Source organism: Grammomys surdaster, unplaced genomic scaffold (genome assembly GCF_004785775.1).
Source record: "Grammomys surdaster isolate TR1022 unplaced genomic scaffold, NIH_TR_1.0 143, whole genome shotgun sequence".
In the NCBI taxonomy this organism is placed as follows: domain Eukaryota; kingdom Metazoa; phylum Chordata; class Mammalia; order Rodentia; family Muridae; genus Grammomys; species Grammomys surdaster.
In genome coordinates this window covers 4,855,856-4,880,623 of record NW_021604601.1, presented here as the reverse complement: position 1 = coordinate 4,880,623, position 24,768 = coordinate 4,855,856, and the positions used below count along the sequence as shown (strand labels likewise).

The 24,768-nt window shown below is 40.3% G+C and overlaps 1 protein-coding gene and 1 pseudogene across 1 annotated transcript in view; both read left to right on the top strand.

Moving 5' to 3' along the window:
• Positions 1 to 5,936: 5,936 nt before the first annotated feature.
• The window catches only part of Syne1 (spectrin repeat containing nuclear envelope protein 1), a 471,763-nt gene continuing 452,931 nt past the window's right edge, over positions 5,937 to 24,768 (top strand). The window contains exon 1 of the mRNA XM_028764327.1: positions 5,937 to 6,003. Coding sequence (XP_028620160.1) covers positions 5,937 to 6,003 — 67 coding nt within the window. The remainder of the gene's footprint in view (positions 6,004 to 24,768) is intronic.
• Positions 14,658 to 15,793, top strand: LOC114618558 (annotated as a pseudogene).

Here is a 24,768-nt window from a genome sequence, read left to right as displayed (position 1 = left end):
CGCTGGGCTTTTCAGAGGTGTGTGCATTGAGAGGAGGGACCCACTCAGCTAGGAGAATCCAAATGACAGTGACTGAAGTGCCTGCCCTTGCTCTCCCCCCTGCACGCACCAGATGGTGGCTGTTCCCAGGATGACCTGGGCAGCAACTTTGCAAAGTCACCTGCTTGTTGTTTGTGTCCTGTTCTTCTCTCTTACCACAACAGCAAGAGGGGCTTGTCTGCCTTGGTCACTGTCTGGACTCCCTAGATATTACACCTATCCCTCACCCCACAATTTCCTGTATCTGTTAAAACACCACCTTTAAAACATTGGCAAAGTGAGATCGTGGTTGTTCTGTATCTGCCCCAGATGACGTTCTTAGGCAGCTCATGTGCGTATCTGTTGCTGCAGGATCAGTCTCCTCAACTGTCTAGGACCATGAATCCCTCCTCGTTGCCTGGCTGTGACTTATACCACCTTTAGCAAGCTCACTTGGGAGCTTCTTCCTAGTCTGGGATGGAGAAAATGTGGCATAGGAAAAAAAAAAGAAGCCAGTGATCTGCTGAATCGTCCTGCCAAATATTACATATTTACTTGCTGGGAATAAACCAAGGTCTTACATGTGGCAGGCAAATGACCTATCAGAGAATCTCAGTCCCAACCCTATGTTTCCCTGATGAGCTCCAAGCTCAGTAAGAGACACAATCACAGAAAATAAGGTGGAGATTGATTGAGGGACACACATACACACAAACACACACTCACACAAATACGCATGCACACTTAAGTTTTCTGTAGCACATACAGAGGCACATACGCACGAACACACCATAGATCTTCTCAACAATACAAGAGTCATCTCTAGGCCTTCCTTTGCCAGGCTGTGAATTTTCTGAAACTTCACTTTCTCTGACAAGTTCTCATTATAACGTCCCACATATAAGGTCATCACAAAACTACCCCACTAGCAGGCACAAAGTGACGCTTTGAACTTGTATTTCTGAATTACTGGTCTCTCTTTTTTATTAATTTTAACATCTCTTATTAATCTCATGGCCCTATTGAATCAGTCAAAAGCAAGAAAAGCATGGTTTCACAATATTGTGTGTATGTACATAGGTGAATGAGGAAATTTAAATAGTTTATCTTAGCTCTGAAAAAGGAAGGATATTGCACCAACTCTTGTGTTAAGGAGGAAGAGGTTCGGTGAGGGGTATTATCACATAGACACAAAACAATATGTACTTAATTAAATAATTTAAAAATCCAATATTGGATTTTCAGCATGTGTTTATGGACATAGTTAGTGTCAATGGCTGACAAAGGAAGGCAAGAAAAGTTAATGTCCCAAGACTAGGGAGTAGTATTCAAACATGCGTAAGCCCTAGGTATCATCCCCAGGACTACAGAGAAAACAAAACATGTCACAGTCCCTATACCAGTGATGTTCATGGTAGAGTGAGCTTAAATGTGATAAATACAAGCCAACATATATCTATCCTCATATGGATCATTACTGCTAGAAAAATAGGCACCCACTGGAGCAGACAGGGAAGATGTCGGGCATATGGGGTCCTTGGTTAAGTAATTAGCGATGCTGTTGCTTCCTCCAGCTTGGAGTTTTCACAGAGGGGTGATAATGAAGGGATACTGAAGAGTCCCCAGAGCATCACCAATTATACCATGAATCCTACTGCCTCCTAAGGCCTCTTACTCCCCTCTCCCCACCCTACAAATGTCTCTTCCTAGCTCTTATCCTCTTGGTCATCCCAGATGCCCCCTCCCCTGAATCCTAGCTGCCCTACCACCAAGGATTATAAAGTTTGCTTCCTACATATTCCTTCAACTTTGCCTTCTCTTCCCTGTCTCCTTCATCCAGCTCCCACTTCTGTCCCTGAGATGTCTTCCTTACTTAGCTTCCTGGATTGTCCAACCTTACCCACCTCAAAAATAATCCTGAAAATGGTAGCCAGGTTGGCGATGTAGCTAAGTTAGTAAGGTGCTTGCCTAATGTGTACAAAGCTATAGTTTTGATCCCTATCATGGCATAAATGAAGCACAGTAGTGTATACCCATAATCCTAGCTCTGAAGAGTTCGGAGCAGAATGATAAGACATTCAATACATGTCAAGTTCAAGGCCAACTTTGGCTCTTCGAAATTCAATCTCAGATAAATAATTCAAAATTATGCCTTCTCATTTCTGTCCCAGAGTCCTTTACTAGCTCCTTGATGCCTCTTAGAGAACCAGACATATAGTGATGAGCATTTGTCCAGGGCTTTCCATCACTCTGCCTTCTCATGAGCACACAACTTCAGCATCAAGGTACCCTGTTGTTCCTCATGCTAATGCCTCTCCTGAAGGCCTGGAAAGTAGCTCTCCTTGTTCCCCTGATCCATTCCCCCCAAACTCAGTTTAGATGTTAAAGCCTTCTCAAGACATCATTCCAGTACCCTAAGACTGGCATAGCCCCCATCTTCTATACCCCTCTAGTTCTACATCCATACTTATTCCTGAGATTTTTAAAAAAAATCTCTGCTACATTGCTTCTCTTACTATGTCCTATACTCCTCAAAAATAGGTTCTGCGCCACATTTATCTTTGATTTAACTCTGATCTTAGGCTTTCAGAATGTGTGAGCTCTGCAGAGGCAGCAAAACCGGGCACATGTGAACAGAAGCAGAGAAATCGTAGTTGAATGTGGAGAGGGAAGTGGGAGCAATTGATTCTAAGATTAGTCTTTTTGAGACATGGATATGATCAAGAAGGAGTCATGGGATCCTACAGTGACTTCCAGAGAAAAGATTTTAATTCTGCAGTTCTGGATAGAGTGCACGGGGCTGCCATAATCAGCTATGAACTCCAGGACCGGCCATGGAGTTCATAATTTCTATTTTAATTTTTTTTCCCAGTGTCTGAGAGAAGGTTGCAGATGCTAGTCAAATGCCCTAGTACTAAGCTATGTTCCAGCCCATTTTTTTCTTTACCTCTACTGTGTGTTATGTATAAGTGATGTCTATAGATACAGAATGGTAGGCAGATTCTAGATAGGTAAGTTGGAGCTATGCTCTTGCCTTTGAGGAACTCGACTTTCTAACACTGCACGGGGTAAAATTATTATGAGGGCCCTTGAACCCTTCTCAAACTCTGGTCTGTCAGTTACAGTAGCTCTTGTACGTAGGCAGGATGCTTTCCTCGGGAGATATTAGATAAAGGTATGGGTCATGACGCATGGTTATATATAGTTATTTCTTCCCCATCCTCATCTCTTGAAACTTGACCCATTATAATAGGATATTCCCTACCCACAAGATGTCACGTGCTGAGTTCCCCTTCCCATCCATGTCTCTTCCAGTAGCCTCCATAACACTTGATAGGTGAACACACAGTCAGTGTTCTCTACCCTTTCACAGATGGTAGTCTCCAGAAGATATGGCTAGTTTCACATGGATGCGTTCCAGCCAGAGACCAATATGTATGCATTCTTATGAAGTCACTTAAAATAAATAGCAATGTGCCATTACGTTTGATTACATAACCCATCCTTATTTTTGATTACATAACCCATTCACTTTTTTTTTTTTTTGGTGTGTGTAACACGTATAGACTCATCTTTATTTTTTCCTTTCAGTCAAATGGAATATCCCACGCGTGTGTGTTGTGGTTGCTTTAGCCTTTTAATTTGGCCTTTGGCCTTTGTCTCCCAGCTGAATTCCTATTTTCTCCATCATCAGCATTGTCTCCTGGAAATGCCAGGACTCACCATAAAGATTGGCTCTGCTCAGGCCTCAGTGTATCCCTTCACTGAGGGTTTGTCTCTGGAGACATTACTCTTCTTCCTAATTATCTTGTTCATAGCAGGACTCTGTTCAGCTTACCCCAGGGTTAGGAAAGCATTGTCCACAGTACATTTCTCAATGTCATGGTGACACTAACTACTTGCCTACCTCATTTTCACTCCCAAAATGAGAGTGATAAAGTGCACCAGCAAAGCAGAGAATCAAGAGAGAGTTAGAAAGACAATGTCCCATCTGATTCGCTCACCGCATTCCAGACTTACTACCTACATTAGAATCTTTCTATAAGTCTGTGGATCTTCAAGAGATGTAGGGGCGGGGGAGAAATAACTATATATAACCATGCATCATGACCTATAACTTTACCTAATAGCAGCCTGTGTCTCCTGAGAAAAGCATTCCACCGCCTACACAGAAGAACTACTGTAACAGGCAGACCAGAGTCTGAAACAGATTCAAGGGAAAAAAAAATTAACTCAGGTCCATTTCAATCTTCTAAAATGAGAACATTTGGAAATCATATTTAGAATGAAATAATCTATATATGTATATGGTTTCTTATTTCGTTTACTTTTTGAGAGAATATCATGTATCCCAGGCTGGCCTTGAGAGCCACCTTGCCACCTTCTCTCTGTTTCCTTGTGTGGATGGAATTTGAGCTCTCTGTCCTCTACACTTGCCACCACACCATTCCTTCCCTATCACGATGCATTCGAGCTTATGACTTGGGAACAAGAAGGTAAAATAAGTCCTCTTTCCTCCTGAAGTTCCTTTGAATTATTCTGTTTTATCACCACCAAAGAAACGACAGTATGTCATAAAATAAAGTAAAAAGTAGGTTGCCTGAAATAAGTCAGACAGTGAAATGTTGACATTGAGAAATAAGGAGATGATAATGACCTTGGGTGTCTGGCTCCTTCTGCTTCTACATCCTGAGTACAGGAATTACAGGCCTGAGTCACTATGGTTGGGTTATGCATTGCTGGGGTTTGTAATGTACAGACAAATACTCTACCACTGAAGTCCAGTGAAGCCCAACGAAGTGTTCTACCCCAGCCCTAGCTGTACCGTGTTCACTCATCAGATTGTTATTAGGAGCTGGGACACGATGTTGTCCTTGGAAAGTATACAATAAAGCTATACGAAAAGTGTTTGTAAAGCAATTAAAATGGCATAGGTACAGGGGTATCTAAACATCAAGAAGTGAAGTCTAGCATTTTGATTGTTAAGTTATAAGTCAATAGATTTATAGTTTAAAAGGAAAACAGTACAGGTGAGCATTTCCTGTCCAGATTACATTTCTCCATGTCAAGATGTTACCATCTGACTTCTTTTAGGCAATCTACTTATATATTTAATTTTATGACATATTGTATTGTGTCATTTCTTTTGCTATGATAAAACAGAATGATTAAAAGGAACTTCAGGAAGAGAGGGGACTGACTTTAGCTTCTGGTTCCAGAGTCATAAGCTCAAATGCATCGTGGTAAGGGTGGGATGGCATGGGGGTGGGATGGCATGGGGGCAGGTACAGGGAACAGAGAGATCAAGTCTGTTCACACAAGGAAGCAGAGAGAGGGACCAGAAACTGGACTCAATCAATCCTCGAAGCCTATCCTGAGTGATGCTTTTCCTCCATCCTCCAGTGAGTTTCCACCTCTTAAAGGTTCCATAACCTCTCAGATAGCACCATCGACTGAGTTAGGTGATAAACACAAGAGCCTGTACAGGGGCACTTCTCATTCAAACCACAGTGTATACCATAAGAATTCTAAGCCTACATCAGTGCTTTAACCTGTCTAGTGTTCTATATAGTTGAAGATGCATATTATATACGTCGGTTGCTCATATATTAGTTGTATAGCCCTCGACAGTGAGTCAGACCTTGGAGAGGAGGAAGGACATTCTTCTTTTATGTTAAGGTGGATGTTTTTCATATTGTGTTTTGCTTTTCAGGTTCTTATACCTACTTAAGAACAAAAGAAGAATGTGCAGCTCACAGGGTTACCATGCTGTCTCTTTGCTGATCACCATGAGTGCCTGAGATTTGTCTGAGACTTGATGGGTGTACACAAGACTGTGTATGTTATCTGAAGCAGCATAATATTCCCCTGCACAGAGACACTTCACTTGGTGCTGGTTCCATGCTACAAGAAAGACCATGGCAACCTCCAGGGCATCTTCCAGGTCCCATCGGGACATCACAAATGTGATGCAAAGGCTACAAGGTGAGTGGAATTGCAGTTTTAAAATACGCTCAATTAAAAGTATCATTTTATCTCAGAATGTCTTCTATTTTCTTGGTCTTTCATTCAACTTTATGGGTTTATAGCAAAGAAGTAATAGACTGGTGCCTATTATTTTAGTATTTTTAATAAGTCCGTGCTGTCTTGACATATCCTATACTTCATGTGAGAAGATACAACTCATTGTGATTGTGTGTCTGCTTTACTGTCCTGATAGGTTTGGCATGACAATTCTATACAAAGAGCTCCTTGTGTAATCAGAGACCCAGGTTCCTGAGAACATGCATAGTCAAGAGCCCTTACCTTGTGCTTATCGGTCTGTATTGATTTGTGATATCAGTATTAGTCAGACTTCTTTCTGGATTATTCAATAAACAACAGATCTGTGTTGAAAATAGGACATAGACTCCTCCCATCCCCACCCCTGCACCAAAGACTGAAAATTCTGATTGATTTTGTTCAGCACCAATGGTCTCAGACTATAAGTTGTACATCTTGATCTGTGTAGATCAGACTGTTGCCTCTGACTGTATGCCTTTACTGTATCCCTGGAGGAAAATGTTGAATCGTGTCATGCCCCAGTGGCACCATTTAGAAATGATGGAAAAGAAACCTGTAAAGACCCTTTTCAAAATGTGCAGAATGTTGTTTTGGTCATGGAGGACTTGGCTATGAGCTTGTTAAAGGTGAAATTATCTAGACAAGCTAAATGCTGGCAATAAAGAACAGATGTGGAAAGATTTGAGGGGACTCCTGCAGGGTCAGAATACAGTCCTACTCCATCTTCTTTATCTTGTTCCTGGTGAATGGCAGCTCTAATTATGGAGGCTTTGATTGAGGGTGAGCAACATTGAAAAGTATGCTTTAAAGTTGTTTTGTTATCTTTTTATAAATGTGTGTGTGTGTGTGTGTGTGTGTGTGTGTGTGTGTGTGTGAAAGAGGTGGAGGAAGGAGCTGAGGCCCCATCTCCACTCCACATCAAGTTTGCTTGATGTCTACATGTTTGCATGGTCCCATTTGCAAAACACAGACCGGTCCCTGACCCTTGGACCACACCCCCTTCAGGGCTATGTTGTGAAGTTCAAGGATGTATTAAATGGAATTTGTGATATGATCTATAAAAGCTGTGGTATGGTGAATTCTTCAGATAGTCACAGAAGAATAATGTATCACATTTGTTTTTCTGATTATTTAGATTGTTAGAGGCTCGTTAATGGTTTTATGCATCCAGTGCGGTGTAAAGCTGATGGTTTTATTATATAATTGAATGACTATACTTGTTTTCAGTCATTCTTCCTTTTTCATCAACATTATAGAAAGTCAGAGGATATCTGACAAGGTTAGAGTGTTGAACACTGATATTTGGGGAGAGAATATTGGTAAGCATAGATCCTCTTGCATGTATAGCTGATTGGTAAGCAAGGGTGATATGTCTGCTGCAGAATGTCACCTCTGGTGGCATCCGTCGAAGAAAGAGAGGGCAGACAGTGAAAGTGAGCGCCCTGGGTGTCTGCTACCACATTGATCTGCTGGGTTAATTCTGCTGATTCAGCCACCAAAGCTCATTTTCTGTTCTCATTGTATGTCCGTAAGATGCTTTGCATCCCCAAGGGTTAGTCCTTCTGGCAAAGGAGAAGGATTATTTGCCAGGGGCATTTGGAAGCCTTGCTCACTCCTAGGAACCTGCTGACACATGACCAGGATTCATAAACAGAGGATTGGTATTACTGGGCAGAAAACTAAGACAAGCAAAGAAATTCATATGAGGAGAGATGAATTTGCACTAATTTAAATAGAGCCAGATATGCTACTTTCAAAATTAAAAATTCATAAGAACATTTTCTAAAACCACCATTTTCATTGCCTAGGTAGATAACACACATACTTTTCCCCTCCTAACATGTTTTATTTGCACTTGAGAACCATGAAAAGCTAATAAAGAGAAACGGACTTTCTTTCAACAACTTTTAGCTGGCTTTACTATCTGGCTTATTTTATCAGCAGTTGCATTGTTGATGATTTTCTCTTTTAATTTAGAGTCCCAGCTCTCTGAATTCAAGTGCACACACAGATTGTGACATAATTCTGCTGCTACTGTAGCAGTTCAATCTTTCACCTTTGCCAATATTTGTGCTTGTCTGAGCATAATGTTTCAGGCTTCAATCCTGAATTATGGATGAGCAGTCATTCTGTGCGGCTGAGTTCATTTGCTATTAAGAAAATAAATGTTCCATAACTTAGCCAATCAATTTTGATATAAGCTCCAAGGAAAACATGGGAAGATATTGTATAATATAGATGTCTAAACACTGTAAATGAATGGAATTAGTGTATATAGTATATATGTCTATATATTTTGAATGCGGAAGAGACACATAATAGAAGTTCCTGGGGTTACTATGGGTAGACTTAAAAAAATATCTCAGTGCTTCTGTTTGCAAACACTTTTACAGGTAGCAACTATATTTTAAAGATCTTTTCATCTTGCCTCTCAGTCACATTTACTTAGAATATGTGTTGACTCTTCCCAACTACTTCTCTTTTGTTTGAAAATGTAAATTTTCACGTATTTCCAGATGAATATTGCCACTGACAGGGTAGCATCCATGTAACCTCATGTAACAAGTGCTAATAATAAAAACAGATGGGAATCTGCATGCTGAATCACATAGAGAAAGGGGCTTTAAAAGTGTGTGGTGGTAAGCCAGCACTGGCCACCCGCCGTGAGCATTCAGGAAGTTGAGGCAGGAGGATTGAATGGTCCAGGTGAGCTAGGCTAGAAAATTAGACCAGGTCTGAAAAAAGGAAAACGAAAAGAGAGTTTTCAAAAAGTAGAATAATTCTTTTCGTGGTCAACATTTGGTGTGTAAACCCTATGAATAGTTTCAAAGAGGAGCCATAGGGTCAGATTTTGTTTACCCTTGTGGATGTATCAATGGTATCTGCTAACTGGTTAGTATGTAGCAGACATGGCCTTTTCCTTCAAAAATTTTTCATGAGTAGCTGGGTGATTGTGACTCACACAGTCCCAGTAGTTGTTAGGCAGAGGCAGGTACATCTTGGTTTGAGGCTAGCCTGGTCTACAGAATGAGTTCCAAGATGGCCAGGGTTACACAGAAAAACCCTGTCTTGAAAACAAACAAACAAACAAACAAACCAAAAAACTGTGAGTAATTTAAATCTTTGTTTTCTCCAGGTCCACTGAAATGAGGCATCAAACTAACAAAACACTTGATTGAAAAGTAGAATAAAATAATAATAATAAAAAAGAAAACCTTACTTTCTTGCTGTTTAAAATGAGAAACGTGAGCATGAAGTAGGTTCTAAGGAGCTTGGCACTCTGGGACATTTCTAATTCTTTTATATTTTCTTGAGATATTAAATTGTGCCCGTTATTACTCTGGCCTAATATCCCACCTTATACAACTGGTTACAAAGCAATACCCAGACCCAAGTTATTCTATGTAGACTAGAAGTCTACTTTAGACTCCTCCGTCTTTTCCTGTATGAATGTTATATGACAATATCTCAAATTGAAACAAGTCATTCCTCTATGTTTTGTAAAGTCATAGTTAAATATTTATTCAGCATTTGATGACAAAAGCACTGGCTGGCGACATCTTAAGTGATGAACTTAAGATAAAATTGGTTCAGATGTTTCAAAGCAGAGAAAGAATTTATTTTAAGTTGAATACCGATTTATCTGCCCTTTTCAAAAACATCAGAGCTAGTTTTCAATTCTAAGAATGTCTTGAACATAAAAAATGCATCTTTCTCAAAAGAGTGGTTATATTTTGTTGTCATTTAGATATGTGGACTGTTTGGGGACTATGATGTTGGGCGGGTATATTTGTGTCCACATTACTGTTATAAGTATTAATGTGTTTATACTTATGTAATACTCTGTCCTGCAGTCTTTCCTTTTACAGAACTATTTGATCTATCCTGCTATGTGAAGGCCACAGGCCTTCAGGGTCTCTACTGGTCTACTGAACATTGGCTATTAAGTAGAAAAATAAGTTTAATTCCAAATGTTGTTATGCTGGCTAGTCAAATAGAAATCAAATTGAATCATAATTTGTGTGTAAATAAGTTATCTTACACAGGGTATCAGTATACTTTATCACACTTGAGATATTTAAATGTTTTCAGTGTCCACAGTCTACAAAGTAACACATCCTACTGTATCTTCTGCCTCTATATGAATTATGTTCAATAGCCTTCTTTAAGCTTCTTACCCACAATACAAATCATCTCTTTACCCTCCCAACTAAAGTCTCAGCCAACTGCTTGGTCTCCCTGCTCCAACACATTTACTGCTTTTAGATTCTTTATACATTCTATGCTTTAGCCATGCCCTGAAGCTATGTTGACTCTGCAGCACCGGATACGAGTTTGGTTCAGAGCTCCTGAATCTTGGTTACCTTCGAAGCCCAACTTAAATACAGAGGTGTCCAGGAAGACTTTTTCATCAGGATGATAAGAAATTCTTACTCCTTGCTTTTAGCTCCTCTAGCACGTAAAAGCACCATGGTAGCTCATTGCTTGGCAATTTTGAAAGTATGGGCAGAATAACCAATGATTTTGCCAATTAGAAATTTTGCATTAGAAGGTGCTTTGGGAGAGAGGTGTGCAAATTGGTTTTCTTATTTTTACTTTTTCATTCTGAACACTTATTTGGACACCTTACAGTTTAGAGGCCTCTCACATCTTTTCCCAGAAAGGAGTGGAGTACAAATGACCAGGCATTGTAGAAGACATGGCTAGAGAATATGCTAAAGAGAGAGAGAGAGAGAGAGAGAGAGAGAGAGAGAGAGAGAGAGAGAGAGAGAAAGAGAGATTAAAAATATGGAATTCACTGACATCACCCAGGGAATGTGGTTGGGTGGGAAAGAAAAGATGGTTCAGTCGTAGATATTTAAAAGTAGGGAGGGAGAGGATGATAAGCGTTCAGCATGGGAGACTGAAATGCCACCGTCAGTGTTGAAGGAAGACGAGAGATGGGAGATGGAAGATAAGGAAGCCGAGGGAATGTGTCAGAGAGGAAGTAATTGATGATGTTTAATGTCACTGATGTTTATGTCTGTCCCTTTCTGTAAATTCACTACATAAAAGACTGTGTATGTTTTACATATGGGCTCAAGTAGGTAAACACTCATGAGCCTAAAGCTCCAAATCATTTCTGGAAAAGCAAAGAGCTGCTCTGTCCAAGGTTGCAAGGAGTTTCAAGATTCTCAGAAATTGTTGAATAAGATAAATTCCTTAAGCTCTTTTTAAATATAATTCTGAACTCTAGGTAGCGCTTAAGTGGAATTGGAACCCAAGATCTAGTTTCTCTTAATTGATCACTAGGCAGTCTTCAGTACTTACAGAGTTTGGTTTCCTGGCTGAGACCAGGGCTACTCTTGATGTTTTTCAGACACGTGGACGGGACTGTCATATTTCTTCTGCATCTGTCCTTACACATCCTCCTTTCATAAATCGTCACTTGTACTCCTTATTTTTCTAGATTATTTTTACATATTGTTATGGAATTGATGGCATTGTTTTCTTAGAATCCATCATTGTTTAATTGGCTTCTCCTCCAGTTTCATGCACAGGGAGAGAACATGTGATGTCATGTGCCTTTGGAATATCTGGCACATTGTCTGAACTATAGGATTTCCCCTCCCCAAAAACAATGTCACTAAATTGACAGAACTCTATTTGCAGCTGGGATAGCTCTATCAGTCACTATGGAGGTAGCTCTTCAAGCCTGCCTGTCATGGATCTGACCTAAATCTTGGGTTGTCCTGTGTATGATGGACAGAGACCCCAAAGGTGACCATAGACTTTAGATTTTCAAAAATGTATAATATAAAGGATCAGCTCGCTGTAAAGAGAAAAAAAAGGGCTTTCAATTTCTTGTGTTAGATCTTTTATATGCTTTATGAGACTTAAAAACAATAAAAAAAAATGTATCCCCAGGGTGTTCTCTTCTTTTTTCTTTCAGACTGGGGTTGATGAAGAATTAAAAATTGTTTCCTGTGCATATTCATATCTAAATACAAAAATGTCTTTTCCCCATTCTTTGAATGATAGCCTGTAGTTTAAGCAATTACTATTTGAAGGTATTTAATTAACCATGCACTATTTTATTTTAAATAGCTGAGAAATTATGGTAAGAATATAAACAGAAGACATGAAGAGGCTGAAGTTAGGCCACCAGTGTGGTTTTATTTTCTTGAATAAATAAATAGAAACATAAGAGAAGTTGCTGACGTCCCAGGCATGTTCTGCGTCTGATGATGTATGGCCTTGCTATGAGAGCTATCTGGGTGTAGTGAAGTTTGCTCAACTATTTTAAAAGTGGTTTCTACTGTAACTTGTGAGTGTGTGCTTTTTTTTTTCTTTCCCTATTGTTCACAGTGACCTCTTGGATTAAAAACAATTCCTTCCTCTTCTGATATTAATCTTCCATGTTTAGTAAACACTGGTCTCCACCCACATTAAAAAGAGTACTTACCTTGAATTCTGTAATCACCCACATCCATTTGCTTCCTTTCACATCTCAGGACTCACCGATGTTGTTCACGTGACATTTGAGCCCCTCTTGTCTGCGTATTCGTTCTTGCTGTGTTGACCTGTTCATTGACTTGGGAAGAATCCTGCAATTTGCAGCATACATCTCAGTTGCTTCTGTTGTTGGTTTTTTTTGTTCATGGCTCTATTTGCTCTTACACGTTGTGAGCCACAATATTCATTTCGCCAAGAATTTCTCTAATCACACATTTGCAGATGGCATCTGCAGATCCTCTGTTTTTTCTAGACTTCTCCCATATGATCATGTTTGACTCAGATTCGAGGGAGATGAGTCCGTGCTGCTTGGAAAGTCAATAGAAAAGTGGACCTCAGACAGTACTGCCAGAGCCAGAGAGCTTGACTAGGCTCTACCCTGGATACTGTAGCAATAGAACTTTCCCACCTCAATTCCATTCTGTTCCATCCCTCATTTGAAAGCCTGGGCCCGTTCACTGTAAGCCCCGAAGTCCATTCATCATGATAGAACAGATTCATCATCTGGTCCTACTCACCACCCACCCGCATGTTTGTTCATCACTATATACTATGATGCTTCAGTTCTAGGTCCTTTTTAGCCTCAAAACTCACTTGTCTTAGCACATCATTCTTCTTCCCAATCAGTCTTTCTTTCCAGAGCTTCAAGACTCAGCTCAAGCATATCTCCAGGAAATGTAAATACTGGGTATGGCCAGTCAGAGTAAGACATTCTTTTTTCATGCTCTAGATTAAACAGCGTTTAAAAGCATCTGAAGCACCAGAATGCACGGTTGTTTAGAATTTTAGAAACTCCAGAGTAGACAGTTCAGCTTTTCAGATCAATTTTGATCACAAATGCACTGTTTATGGAGAGCTTGAATGGAACAGAATTGACTTGAGAACAAATATTTCATGGATATTCATTGAGCTCAGATCCTTTCAATACAAACATGAAAACAGCTCAGAGCACCCATGCTTTGGACACATAGCTCAGAGCACCCATGCTTAGAGCACGGCATGCCCAGCAGTGAGAAGACAATTATTGTAGAATTGGTTAATAGTTATAGAGATGATGAAGGGTAAGTATGAATTTGATGAATGAATGAGTCAATAAATTTCCTCAAAAGTGGGTAGGAATAATGTATAAATTTAGCAAGAGGGAAAACTATCTAAATTATTTTTTGTGTTTTTTTTTAATTCAGAGTTGAGGATTACTCATTTTTTTTGTTTTTTCTTTTTATCTATTGTTGCTACTAAGCTTGTCTTGAATTTGCAGTCATCATCTGATTTAGCTTCCTGAAAAATGTCTTGCTCTTATAAAGCACAGCTTCCTACTTCTACATACACTATCCTGGTTACTTAGATGGGAACTGAACTTAAAAATTACAGTTCGATATCTTGGTTTGAGCAAGAGTGAATAGAGTTCTGGGGCTATAGGCTGATAAGCCAACGTATCAACAGCTATCAACAAGGTTCTAGTGTTTGAGGAACTGTAAGAAAATGAGATATCCTCACAATAGTGCCTACTGCTTTGAAATTACATAGTCGCTAGTGACCTTGGGGTCTTCAAAGATGGCAGACAAGTCTAGTTATGGAATTTTAAGGGTCTAGACCAGTAGTTCTCATTATTTTCATTGCTACTTCATAACAATAATTTTGCTAGTGTTATGAATCATGATGTAAATATGTGATATTCAGGATATTTGATATGCCCCTATGGGGTCATGAACCTTAGGTTAAGAACTTTTGGTCTAGAAGAAAAAGGGAAACATAGACCTTCTCTGTTCAATTGCTAAGACTAATTTTATATGTACTATAGCATAAGTTTGTGTGAGGTGCATAGATGCAGGGTACAGTTGTGGGACTCAGCTTGTAAACCAGTGAAGCCAGCCCTGGAAGATGATACTCTGTAGAACTTGTGACCCTGGAGATTTTAGGCTGTCCAAAATGAAGTGGAGGGGGTTATGAGGAGGAGAAATGAGCCATAATGACCTGCTCAAATCTAGATATTTCAAAAGTGCAACTTCAATTGGTTTTGTATGAAAGGGAAACAAAGAGGCTGTCTGTCTCTCAGCTTCAACTCAGCTCATGGCTCAGCAATGTTCAATATTAGGAACATTGGAAAAACACTAGTCACAAGGACACAAGGAACCAAAATTGCATCTGATGGCCTCAAGGGTCATGTGTTTGAAGTGAGCCTGGCTGAGCTACAGAATCATGAAGTTGCATTTAGAAAATTCAAGCTAATTTCTGAGGAAGTTCAGGGCAAAAACTGTCTGACTAACTTCCGTGGCATGGATATCACCCAGGAAAAAATGGGCCCCATGGTCAAAAAGTGGTAGACCATGATTGAATCTCATGTTGATGTAAAGATGACTGATGGGTACTTGCTCCGACTTTTCTGTGTTGGTTTCACTAAAAAACACAACAACCAGATAAAAAAAACATTCTATGTGTAGCACCAGCAGGTACCCCAGATCTGGAAGAAGATCATAGAAATCATAAACAGAGAAGTATAGACAAATGACTTGAAGGAAGTAGTTAATAGAAGCAGATGCTCGCAGCTAACCATTGATCTGATCAAGGAGTCTCCAGTGGAGGAGCTAGAGAGAAGACTGAAGGAGCTGAAGGGGTTTGAGGCCCCACGGGGAGAGCAGCAATACCAACCAACCAGAGCTCCCAGGGTCTAAACCACCAGCCTGGGAGCACATAGGGAGGGACCCATGGCCCCAGCTGTATACTTAGAGGAGGATGACATTGTTGGGCATAGATGGGAGAGGAGGTCCTTGGTCCCATGAAAGCTGGATGCCCCAGTGTGAGGAAATTCGAGGGTGGTGAGGTGGGAGAGGGTGGGTGGTGCACACCCTCATAGAAGCCAGAGAAGGGGGTGGTGGTGTCTGGGGTGGGAGGAATAGGGAAAGGGAATAACATTTGAAATGTAAATAAATAAAATATCCAATAAAAAAGAAAATTAAAAAAAATTACTGGAAAAAAAATAAACTGATTTTAAGACAGCATTGGGAAAGACATAGAAAAGGCTTGCCAGTCCGTTTATCCTCTCCATGATGTCTTTGTTAGTAAAGTAAAAATGTTGAAGAAACCCAAGTTTGAATTGGGAAAGCTCATGAAGCTCCATGGTGAAGGCCGTAGTTCTGGGAAAACAACTGGTGATGAGACAGGTGCTAAGGTTGAATGAGCTGAAGGATACGAACCACCAGTCCAAGAAGCTGTTTAAAATCCAGATTTTTAATAATCACAAATAAAGAGATCTATTTGTGACCAAAAAAAAAAAAAAGATACATTAGGTAGAAGATGTAGCTTAGTTGATAGAGTCGTGGCCCAGCATGAAGGAGGGCCTGGGTTTGGTCCCCAACATTACATAAACTGAGCATGGTAGCCCATGCTTGTATTCTCAGCACTCAGGAATTAGGAGGATGAAGAGTTGAAGGTAGTCTTCAGCTACATAGGATGTTCCAGGTCAGCTTGAGGTACTTGATGCCTTGTATCACTCCCTCCCCAAAAGTGTTGGTATTTGTTTTCTTTTTCTGACTTTATCTCATTTAGCAACATTGTGAAAAATTCCTACGGAATACATGATTCTCGAATTTCCAGATCAAAAGGCAAGAAAATATTTCATTGAGGAATCATCGGCAAGTTCATGGTTCTCACACAGTATGAAGGAGATACCCTGGAATTACTCTGCATCATCATGAGATGATGACGGCTAGTGATGTGGCTGGTTCATTTGCATCATGATTGAGGGCCCCTGCTTGGCAGGAAGCATGGAGTTTTCAGACTGCAACACATGCTCCTTAACACCTGCTTGATCTGATGAGTTTCTTCTATGAAATACTCATCCTGCTTGTGTGACGACTGCTTTTCAAAATAATCACTACTCCCATGATCCTATTCAAATGAAGGAGCGCCAGTTCTGGCATGTTTTGAAACTTTATGTATTTTCTTACCTTTTTATTTTGTGCTTTAAAATAGAATCTCAGAGTTCACAGTTCAGCATCTTTATGTTTGAGATGAAATAACTGATTTCTAGGGAAGTGAAGTGGGTAACAAAAGCCATTACTGGAAAGGGCATCAGCCTCTGTGTACATTTGGGGGGTCACAGTCTTCAGAGAAGCATTCCTAGTGCCCTGTAGACTTCTTCATGGACTTATTATGGTGGCAGTAATCACATCATATCTTTTTTTAGTATTATACATGTTTGAAATGGGAGACAATTCCTGTGGTCATTAACTATTCAGGATGCTGAGGAAGGGGTCATTTGAGCTTATGGTTTTGAGTCAAGAGTGAGACAGACAGCAATATGTTAGAGGTTGAGTCATTATATTAAAAATCAAACTTTGAGCATTTGTCCTGATTTATAAATATGATGATTATTTTATTTTTGAAATTAGAGTCCACCATTGAAATGTAGTTGTTTTGAGGGGTGTACAAGTTCATGATTAGAGTGGTAAAGAGTAGCTTATCTGACTTTCATGTTGTAAAGATAAATAGTTAGGTATTTGAGACTGCCTAATGTAAAACCATGTATTCAGTTAAGGCAAAATAAAACTAGAACCTAGATAGTCTGTTTCTATAGTTACGAAATTGCCGATGATGATAATTACATACTTCTCTTTAAGGAAAACATCCTGTTTAGCTTTTGAATGTTAATTATTTTAATATCCAGTTTTCTACCAAACCATTTGGGTCAAACAGATTAATCATGATGATAAATGAACAAGTACTCTTCCTGCTTCCAAATTCATTTGTGCTAATTATACAGTTGAAAAGCAAGACCGGTAGTGTGTGCTTCACTTGTGTAAAGTCATGAACTTTACGCATCGTATTAATCTTCCATCACTACATAGAAATACCTGGAATAATGACGTTTTAGAAAGGAAAGGTTTATTTGGGCTCACAATTTGGGAGACCACTCCAAGATCAAGTAGCCTCTTTATTTTGGGTTTCTGATGAAGGTGGTGGCACATATGGTTATGCTCTGGCCAGACAGCAGAGAAGTGGGACTGACTAGGTTCCTACAATGACATCTGAGGATATACTCTCATGTTATAGAAACCTTCCAAGCACCCGTATTCTATGAGAGCAACACATCTCTCCCAGTGATGCTACTGGCGACCAAACCTTTAAACAAAGAGGCATTTGGAGGCCAAGCAACCTCCATGTAACTAGTAATTAGGACATATCACAGATAACTTAGGACACAGCCAGTACCTTTATAAGAATTTGGTCACCTGACATGGTATTTGTTTGTTTGTTTGTTTCATTTACTTTTTTCCAATATAGCCCAGCCAACCTAGCCTTGAGCTCATAATGCCTCTGCTTTCAGCCTTACCAGGGCTGAGATTATAAACCTTTACCATAATTTAGCCACACCTAGTATCTTTTTCAATTTGCAAAATATGGCAAATGTTTCCTAAATATATAAATACATTTTATTTACGTGTCACACACATACACACAAAGCATATATCACAGCATACATGTGGAAGTTAGAGGGCAACTTTCAGGGGTCATTTCTCTCTTTCCACCTCATGGATCCTGGAGACTGAACTCTGCTTGACCCATCTCTCTGGCCTCCTGAACAGTAACTAAGTATTTGTTAGATTAGCTAGCTCATCTCATTCATGGTGTGGCTTTAAAGGTTACCAGAAGAATAGAGGTAGAGGTGGAGACAGATCAAGGTAATGCGACAGAGAGCGAAGACATCAAATCTTTAACTTATATCAGTTTATCATTGCAGTTTTCAGTAGGTCTGTGCAAAATGCAATGTTTCTTTAGAGCTCCTGTTGACTCTCTTTGTCACTTGAGCTAGTTATTAACTATTGTCTGGAGTTTAACAAGCACCGCTTCCCTGGAAAGTTTTGCTATGTGTCTAATTCATTTCTTTCTGCCTGTGTGATCTTGGCTTATAAATTGCAGCTATATAAGGCTATCTAACAGTTTCCCTGCTTTACGGCACATATGGAAAAGACTCAGTGTTTTCTATTCAGTCCAACCCTGGGATTCCAACTCTGACACTGCTAGCTGTGTCCTAGCCTCTCAGGACCTTGGCTACCAGGGAGATTGTAATCAGAATTTTTGCTTTTGAGAAATCTTCCCCAAAGGTGTTATATGCAAGGGTCAGGGGACTTCTGAAATCTGGTCCAAGATCCTTGTGGGTTTCAGTGTTTCTCTAGCCTGTGCTGGGCTGATCTCCTGTGTAGGTCCTGGCTTTTCCTATTTTAACTCTCATGCCAGGTTTTAGGAACTAGGCCACAGTCTGACAGAACTGCCAATGAGCTCCTTGCCTATTACACACCAGATGGCTACAGGGTTGAAGGCAGCATGCTGGCTTGCTCCCCCCCAAGCCCTGCCAAGCCATAGACTGTGACTGTGGAGGAGGAAGGCTGCTCACTTCCGTCCCTGTGGCACAACAGTGAGATATTTATACTACAGATTTATAATGTTAGCCTAGTCTTCATTATGCAGGGGAATGCTGGCTTTTAGTCCATGTGTACAACCTTTGAGAATAACAGTTAGTAAGTATTACTTATAATGTTTACCTTCTGACTTGGAAAGATGTGAGCTACTAAATAGGATGCTTTGCTCATTTAATTTAAAACAAGATAATACAGTAATAGATATATACAATGTATATTTCCGGGCGGGGGAAATGATCTTTTAAAACTTATGAAAGTGTCATGGGGGGAGCAACAGTGTCAATCAGCCAGAACCCCTGGAGCTCCCAGGGACTGAACTACCAACCAAAGAGTACACATGGAGGGACCTGTGGCGCTGGCTGCGTTTGTAGCAGAGGATGACCTTTTTGGATGTCAGTGGGAGGACAGGCCCTTGGGCCTGAGGGTGTTCAATGCCGCAGTGTAGGGGAATGCCAGGGCTAGAAGGTGGGAGTGGATGGGTGGGTGGGGGAACACCCTCATAGAGGCAGGCGGAGGGGCAATGGGGTAGGAGGTTTCAGAAGGGAAGACCTGGAAAGGGGAGAACAATTGAAATGTAAATAAAGAACATATCCAATAAAAAGGGAAAGTGTCAATCCTTAATCACAGCTATGAAAATAAATCTGTACTCAAAGTGAAATTGTTTCTATGCTTCACAGTCTGCAGGTGACTTTCTTCCTGGAAAGCCATTTTCAGAGTTTTAATAAGAAATTGGCTTTAAGTAGCTTAGTTGTTGATACTCAGAACTGGAGCGTTTTAGTGGAGACACAGACTGAGTGTAAGCAGCTAGCTACTAAAAAGGCCGAATGCAGTTCTCAGCAAAGCCACTCTGAAGCTGGTCACTCACTAATGCGAGCCTTTAGTGTTTGATAAATATAACTATTTCCTGTAATCCAAAATAGCTCCTGATGTGGGTCAGATTATTGGTGCAGAACATAGCCACACCCTCTGCTTCAAGGACAATCAGTTCTCTGCAATGCCACTTTGCTGTCCTTTATGATTTAAGAGGGGAAATGAATCCATTTAAAAAAAAATTCTTCTAACGCAAAATTCTTAAGGTCCAATCACCATAGAAGATAGTAATATAAAAAAGTGATAAACTTCCCACCCCACCACAATGTGATGAGATGCAAAGACAGATGAATATATTTTGTTGAATATTGTCTCTAATGTTTATATATAAAAATTAATTCATTGTATGAATCATACTTTATAGTCTGGGGCATTTGTAGAAAGCAATAGTTACACACAATTTCATGCATCCATAAATATAAATTCATATTTTCATTAAGTAACTAAATATTGAATAGTATTCTATCTTTATAATATAATGCTTTTTTATTTCAACTGTGTTCACTATTATAAATAAATCTTACCATTTTTTACATGGTTTTTTTCTGATTTAAATTTTTCTTTAGGAAACATATTTTTATACTTTTTTGAGAATTAGTTTTATAATCACGTCAAGAGGTAAGTAAGACTCCAAGATCATGGCGGCCCATCCATGAGTGTTATTGGCTTAAAAACTTGAATTATTGCGGACTGTTTCTCATCAGGTCCCCAACTGTTTTCCTCAAGTGTTTAGACTGCTAAACCCAGAAGGACAGACCTTCCAGTCATCAGTGCCTAACCTCAGGGAAAGGCTGAAAGGAAACCCTGCCAGGATCTGACACTTCCTCTTCTTGGCCTCAGACTGAGTCCTCTGTGTCTGAGGTCAGGACCAGCTAGCACATCATTTAAAACACACACATACAGTTCAACAGGACCATTACCACTGGCAATACCATAAAGCTGAATTAAGTCATTATGCAAAATACAGCACCCAGATCAAGATACAGAGGTGAAAATGGCACCCAACTACTGTGTACTATGCAGGCAAGTGAAGTAAATGGCTTTAATTTTCTGGTCCCAGTGTTACCCAGACATCTCCACATCCCGCTACCTCAGCTCTTAGCCCTTCTGTGAATGGAAGTGAAAAGTTGTATGAAGTCTTGAATATACAGGAGAAAGATGCTGACACCACTTCTTACCTCTGGCAAACATATCACAGTTTTAAACGATTTATTTATTTTTATTTTATGTGCATGAGTGTTTTGCCCGCATGTCTGTAAGGGTATCCTTACATGGAGACCGGAAGAGGGCTCAAATCCTCTGGAACTGGACAGTTGTGAGCCTTTGTGTGGGTGCTGAGAACCAGCCTGGATCCTCTGCAAGAGCAGCAAAGTGCTCCTAGTGGCTGAGCCATCTCTCCAATCCCACGTGTAATCATTTTCTTGGCAGACCTCTTATTTTAGCCTGAAGTCCACTGACGCATCAGCCACGTTTGAACTTCTACTCAAGGAAGGCTCTCAAAGGAGGCATTGCTAAATGTAATGATTCCGACGCTGCAGGAAATGACTTGCTAACCTTTCTATGGAGGTTCAAGGTATTCGTTGTGCCTTCAAGTTTAAACCTCTTTATTTTCTCCTTAGCTAACCACAGAACCACCTCCCACCTGACCTCTTCATCCTTTGAGAAAATATCCTACTCCCTGTCTCCCCCATCTCCGATGGACTGCCATGGATAGTCTTAGTTGTCTCGTTTTCTCTACTAGATGTTTCAATATCATTTCTCGTCACCAGTCCTAGCCTCGTTGTCAGTCCCCTTTCCCGAAGTTATTTAAATTGCACTCATTATCCCATGCTTAAGATTGAATCCAGATCAGTGAGCTTCAGTTTCTTTAATGAAACTGGGATTCTATCCACCTATCCGATCCCTGTCGCCACCCTCGACCGCAACTCTCCTAAAATAGGCATCAAATGCTCATCTTCTTTGTACTGTAGGCGGCACGTATCTCCCTGGTGAATTTCTACAGAGATTCCTACTTTTGGCAGAAATGACTCTACCTATCTTGGAGTACATCCTTAGCATATACCCTGTCCTCACTTGACTGAGCAAGGCTTCCTCACTCCCGAGGATGGCAAAACAATGGTATCATTCTCATTTCCACGTATCTGGGGTGTCATCTGAGATTTGGAAGGTGATCTGTCTCCCCAAATTACCCAACTTTAAGCCTACAGCAATAAACTAATATGTTAAATGGGAATCAACAGGATCGATGCACATATGAACTCACAGAGACTGAAGCAACAGGCACGGGGTCTGCTGCGTAGCCTAGACCACATGGGGCTCCAGAGCTGAAAACAGAAATAGACAGAAGCCTTTATCCTTAATCCAGAAGCAATTTCTGATTAATAAGCGCTTGCAAATGAAAATTTACTTACTTCCAAGGAAGTCTTACTGGAGAAACAAACTACTTCTAAGGGTAGACCACATGCTCAACAGTAGATAGCTAACAGAAAATAAATTCTATGGCATCTTTAGAGACTCCTGGTCTCATAATGAGAGGGGTTTTCCTATGTTCTTCTTTAAACATGCTTTATAGTAAAAATCCCACATGCTTTATAGTATTATTTTATGTATAATAAAATATATAAGAGTAGAGTATATATGTCAAATATATGTATTTCATTTTACCCTAAAGGTTCTTTGTGTATGTATTGTGGCTTCAATTCTAGTGTCTTGATGGGTCCATTGTGTGCCAATGAGTTTGCATCTGCTTCTGGTACCTTCTCTTGGGGTTTTCCTTCTTTTTTTTTTGTTCAATTCTGATGTGTTAGTTTGTATTTGCATCTTATTTTATTGTATTTTATTATTTTCACATAGAAGCCTATTTGTTTTCTAATAAGAGACAGAAAAGGGGGTGGATCCAGATGGGAGGGGGTGGAGGGAGAGCTGAGAGGGGTATATGGAGGGGAAACCATAATCAGGGTTTATGAAGTTAGGACAAAAACAATTTTCAATAAAAGAAAAATTATGTGGGAAGACTCACATAATGAATTCCTCCAAGAAGAGATGAGAGGGGGATGTGGAGAGATGGCTCAGCAGTTAAGAGTACTGGTTTGTTCTTCCAGAGGCCCTGGGTTCAACTCCCACCACAGGTGGTTCACAGCCATCTGTAATTCAAGTCACAGGGGATTCAACCCTCTCCTCTGGCCTCCCTGGGTACCAGGCATGTGAGTGCTATACAGACATATATTCAGGCAAAACACCCATGCATATAAAAGTAAGTAAATATAAGAAGAAGATGAAAACAATTTGTTCCTTTAGTTCCTTAGTGAGATTTTTATCGTAGCTGTATTTAAGCAAGAGATTATAATCTCATCACGTGTAGATGTATTTATTGCATATTTGCAACTTTCCAGAGTCCCTTTTCCTCTATGAAATGAAGATCTACCAAGAGAAAAATGTTTCTGCAGCCACGTCAACTCTTTTCTATTTATTCTGAGCTTTGGAGACAGTGTAAGGACCCTGTGGCAGTGTCAGGAAGAACAGGGGCTCTAAATAATAGAAATAGGGCTGAAAATTGGAGTCTAGCCTTCCTTACAGTGGTCCTCAACCTATGGGTTGAAGTCCTTATGGGGGGAGTGTCGATAGACCCTTTCATAGGAGTCACCTGAGACCATCAGAAAACATACTTACATTACAATTCATAACAGTTAGTAGCAAAGCAGTTATGAAGTAGCAACAAAAACAGTTTTTTTGTTGGGGGGTCTCCACAACATGAGGGACTATATCAAAGGGTCACACACAGCATTAGGAATGTTGAGAACCTCAGCAAACATGCAGGGCTGATTCTCATCGGATACCCTTTTGCTTTTCTTTTACATATTGTCCGCGAGCATCTGTACTGTGGGCATAAGAAGTTACAGTAGCTACGATCCAGGCAGGATGACTTTCGATATTCTGCTTTAAATTCTCCACACACAGTAAGAGACATGAGAAGAGACATGAGAAGGTTTTTGTGTTCTTTTCTATAGGGAGTGTTTACAAACATAATCATCACCATTGACCACCCACCAGAACAAAAACACTTATTTTTGGATGGTACATCTTTAGACTCCCGTTGTCTAGAGGGAAATAATGCAAAAGGAAAATTGGGGGCTGATTCCCTCTCACCTTGTCAGTGTCACCTGCTCCTTGAGGACTCTCAGTCTGGTGTCTTGCTCTGTTACTTCTCCTATGGCTTCTTCCATATCAGAACTATTCTCTGCCCGTCAAACTGTTAACCTTTATTAATATATGTGAAGTCTTAGACTCCTTAGGTGATTGTACAGTTCAGAAAATGCTCAGTCATGGCCAACATTATTGGTGTGTATGGCTTTTTGGTAGCAGCAAAACGAGAAGTACAAGGAAATTTGTGATTTGTCTCAATCCCCACATTAATTTAGCTTCTACCTCCACAGCCGTCTGCTCTTCCACCTGTCCATGGATTCAATACTCACCAACTTATAGGCCCTTTGCTGATCACTGTGCTGTAAAGCTTTTTCTTTCATTTAAGAGTAGTTTTGAAAAACGCTTAGTTTAATATGAGGCATTGATTTCTGTCGTCAGTAGAAGACTCGGTGGCATAAAGGAAGCGATGTCCTAGAATAAGCTCAGTTCAAATGGATCTAGATAATGGAATCTTCTTATTACTGAAAGGCAATGTGCCCTCGTTACATGGGGCTGAGGAGATGGGTACAGTTGGCATAACACTGACTGTACAGGTGTGGGAATCAGAGTTCAAATCTCCAGCATCCATAGAAAGAGCCAGGTGCAGAGCGCCAAGCCTGCAACCCAGTGCTGGACAAGTAGAGGCAGGTGCATCCCTGATGCTTGCTGAGAAGCCAGTCCCAGTCCCAGTCCCAGTCCCAGTCCCAGTCCCAGTCCCAGT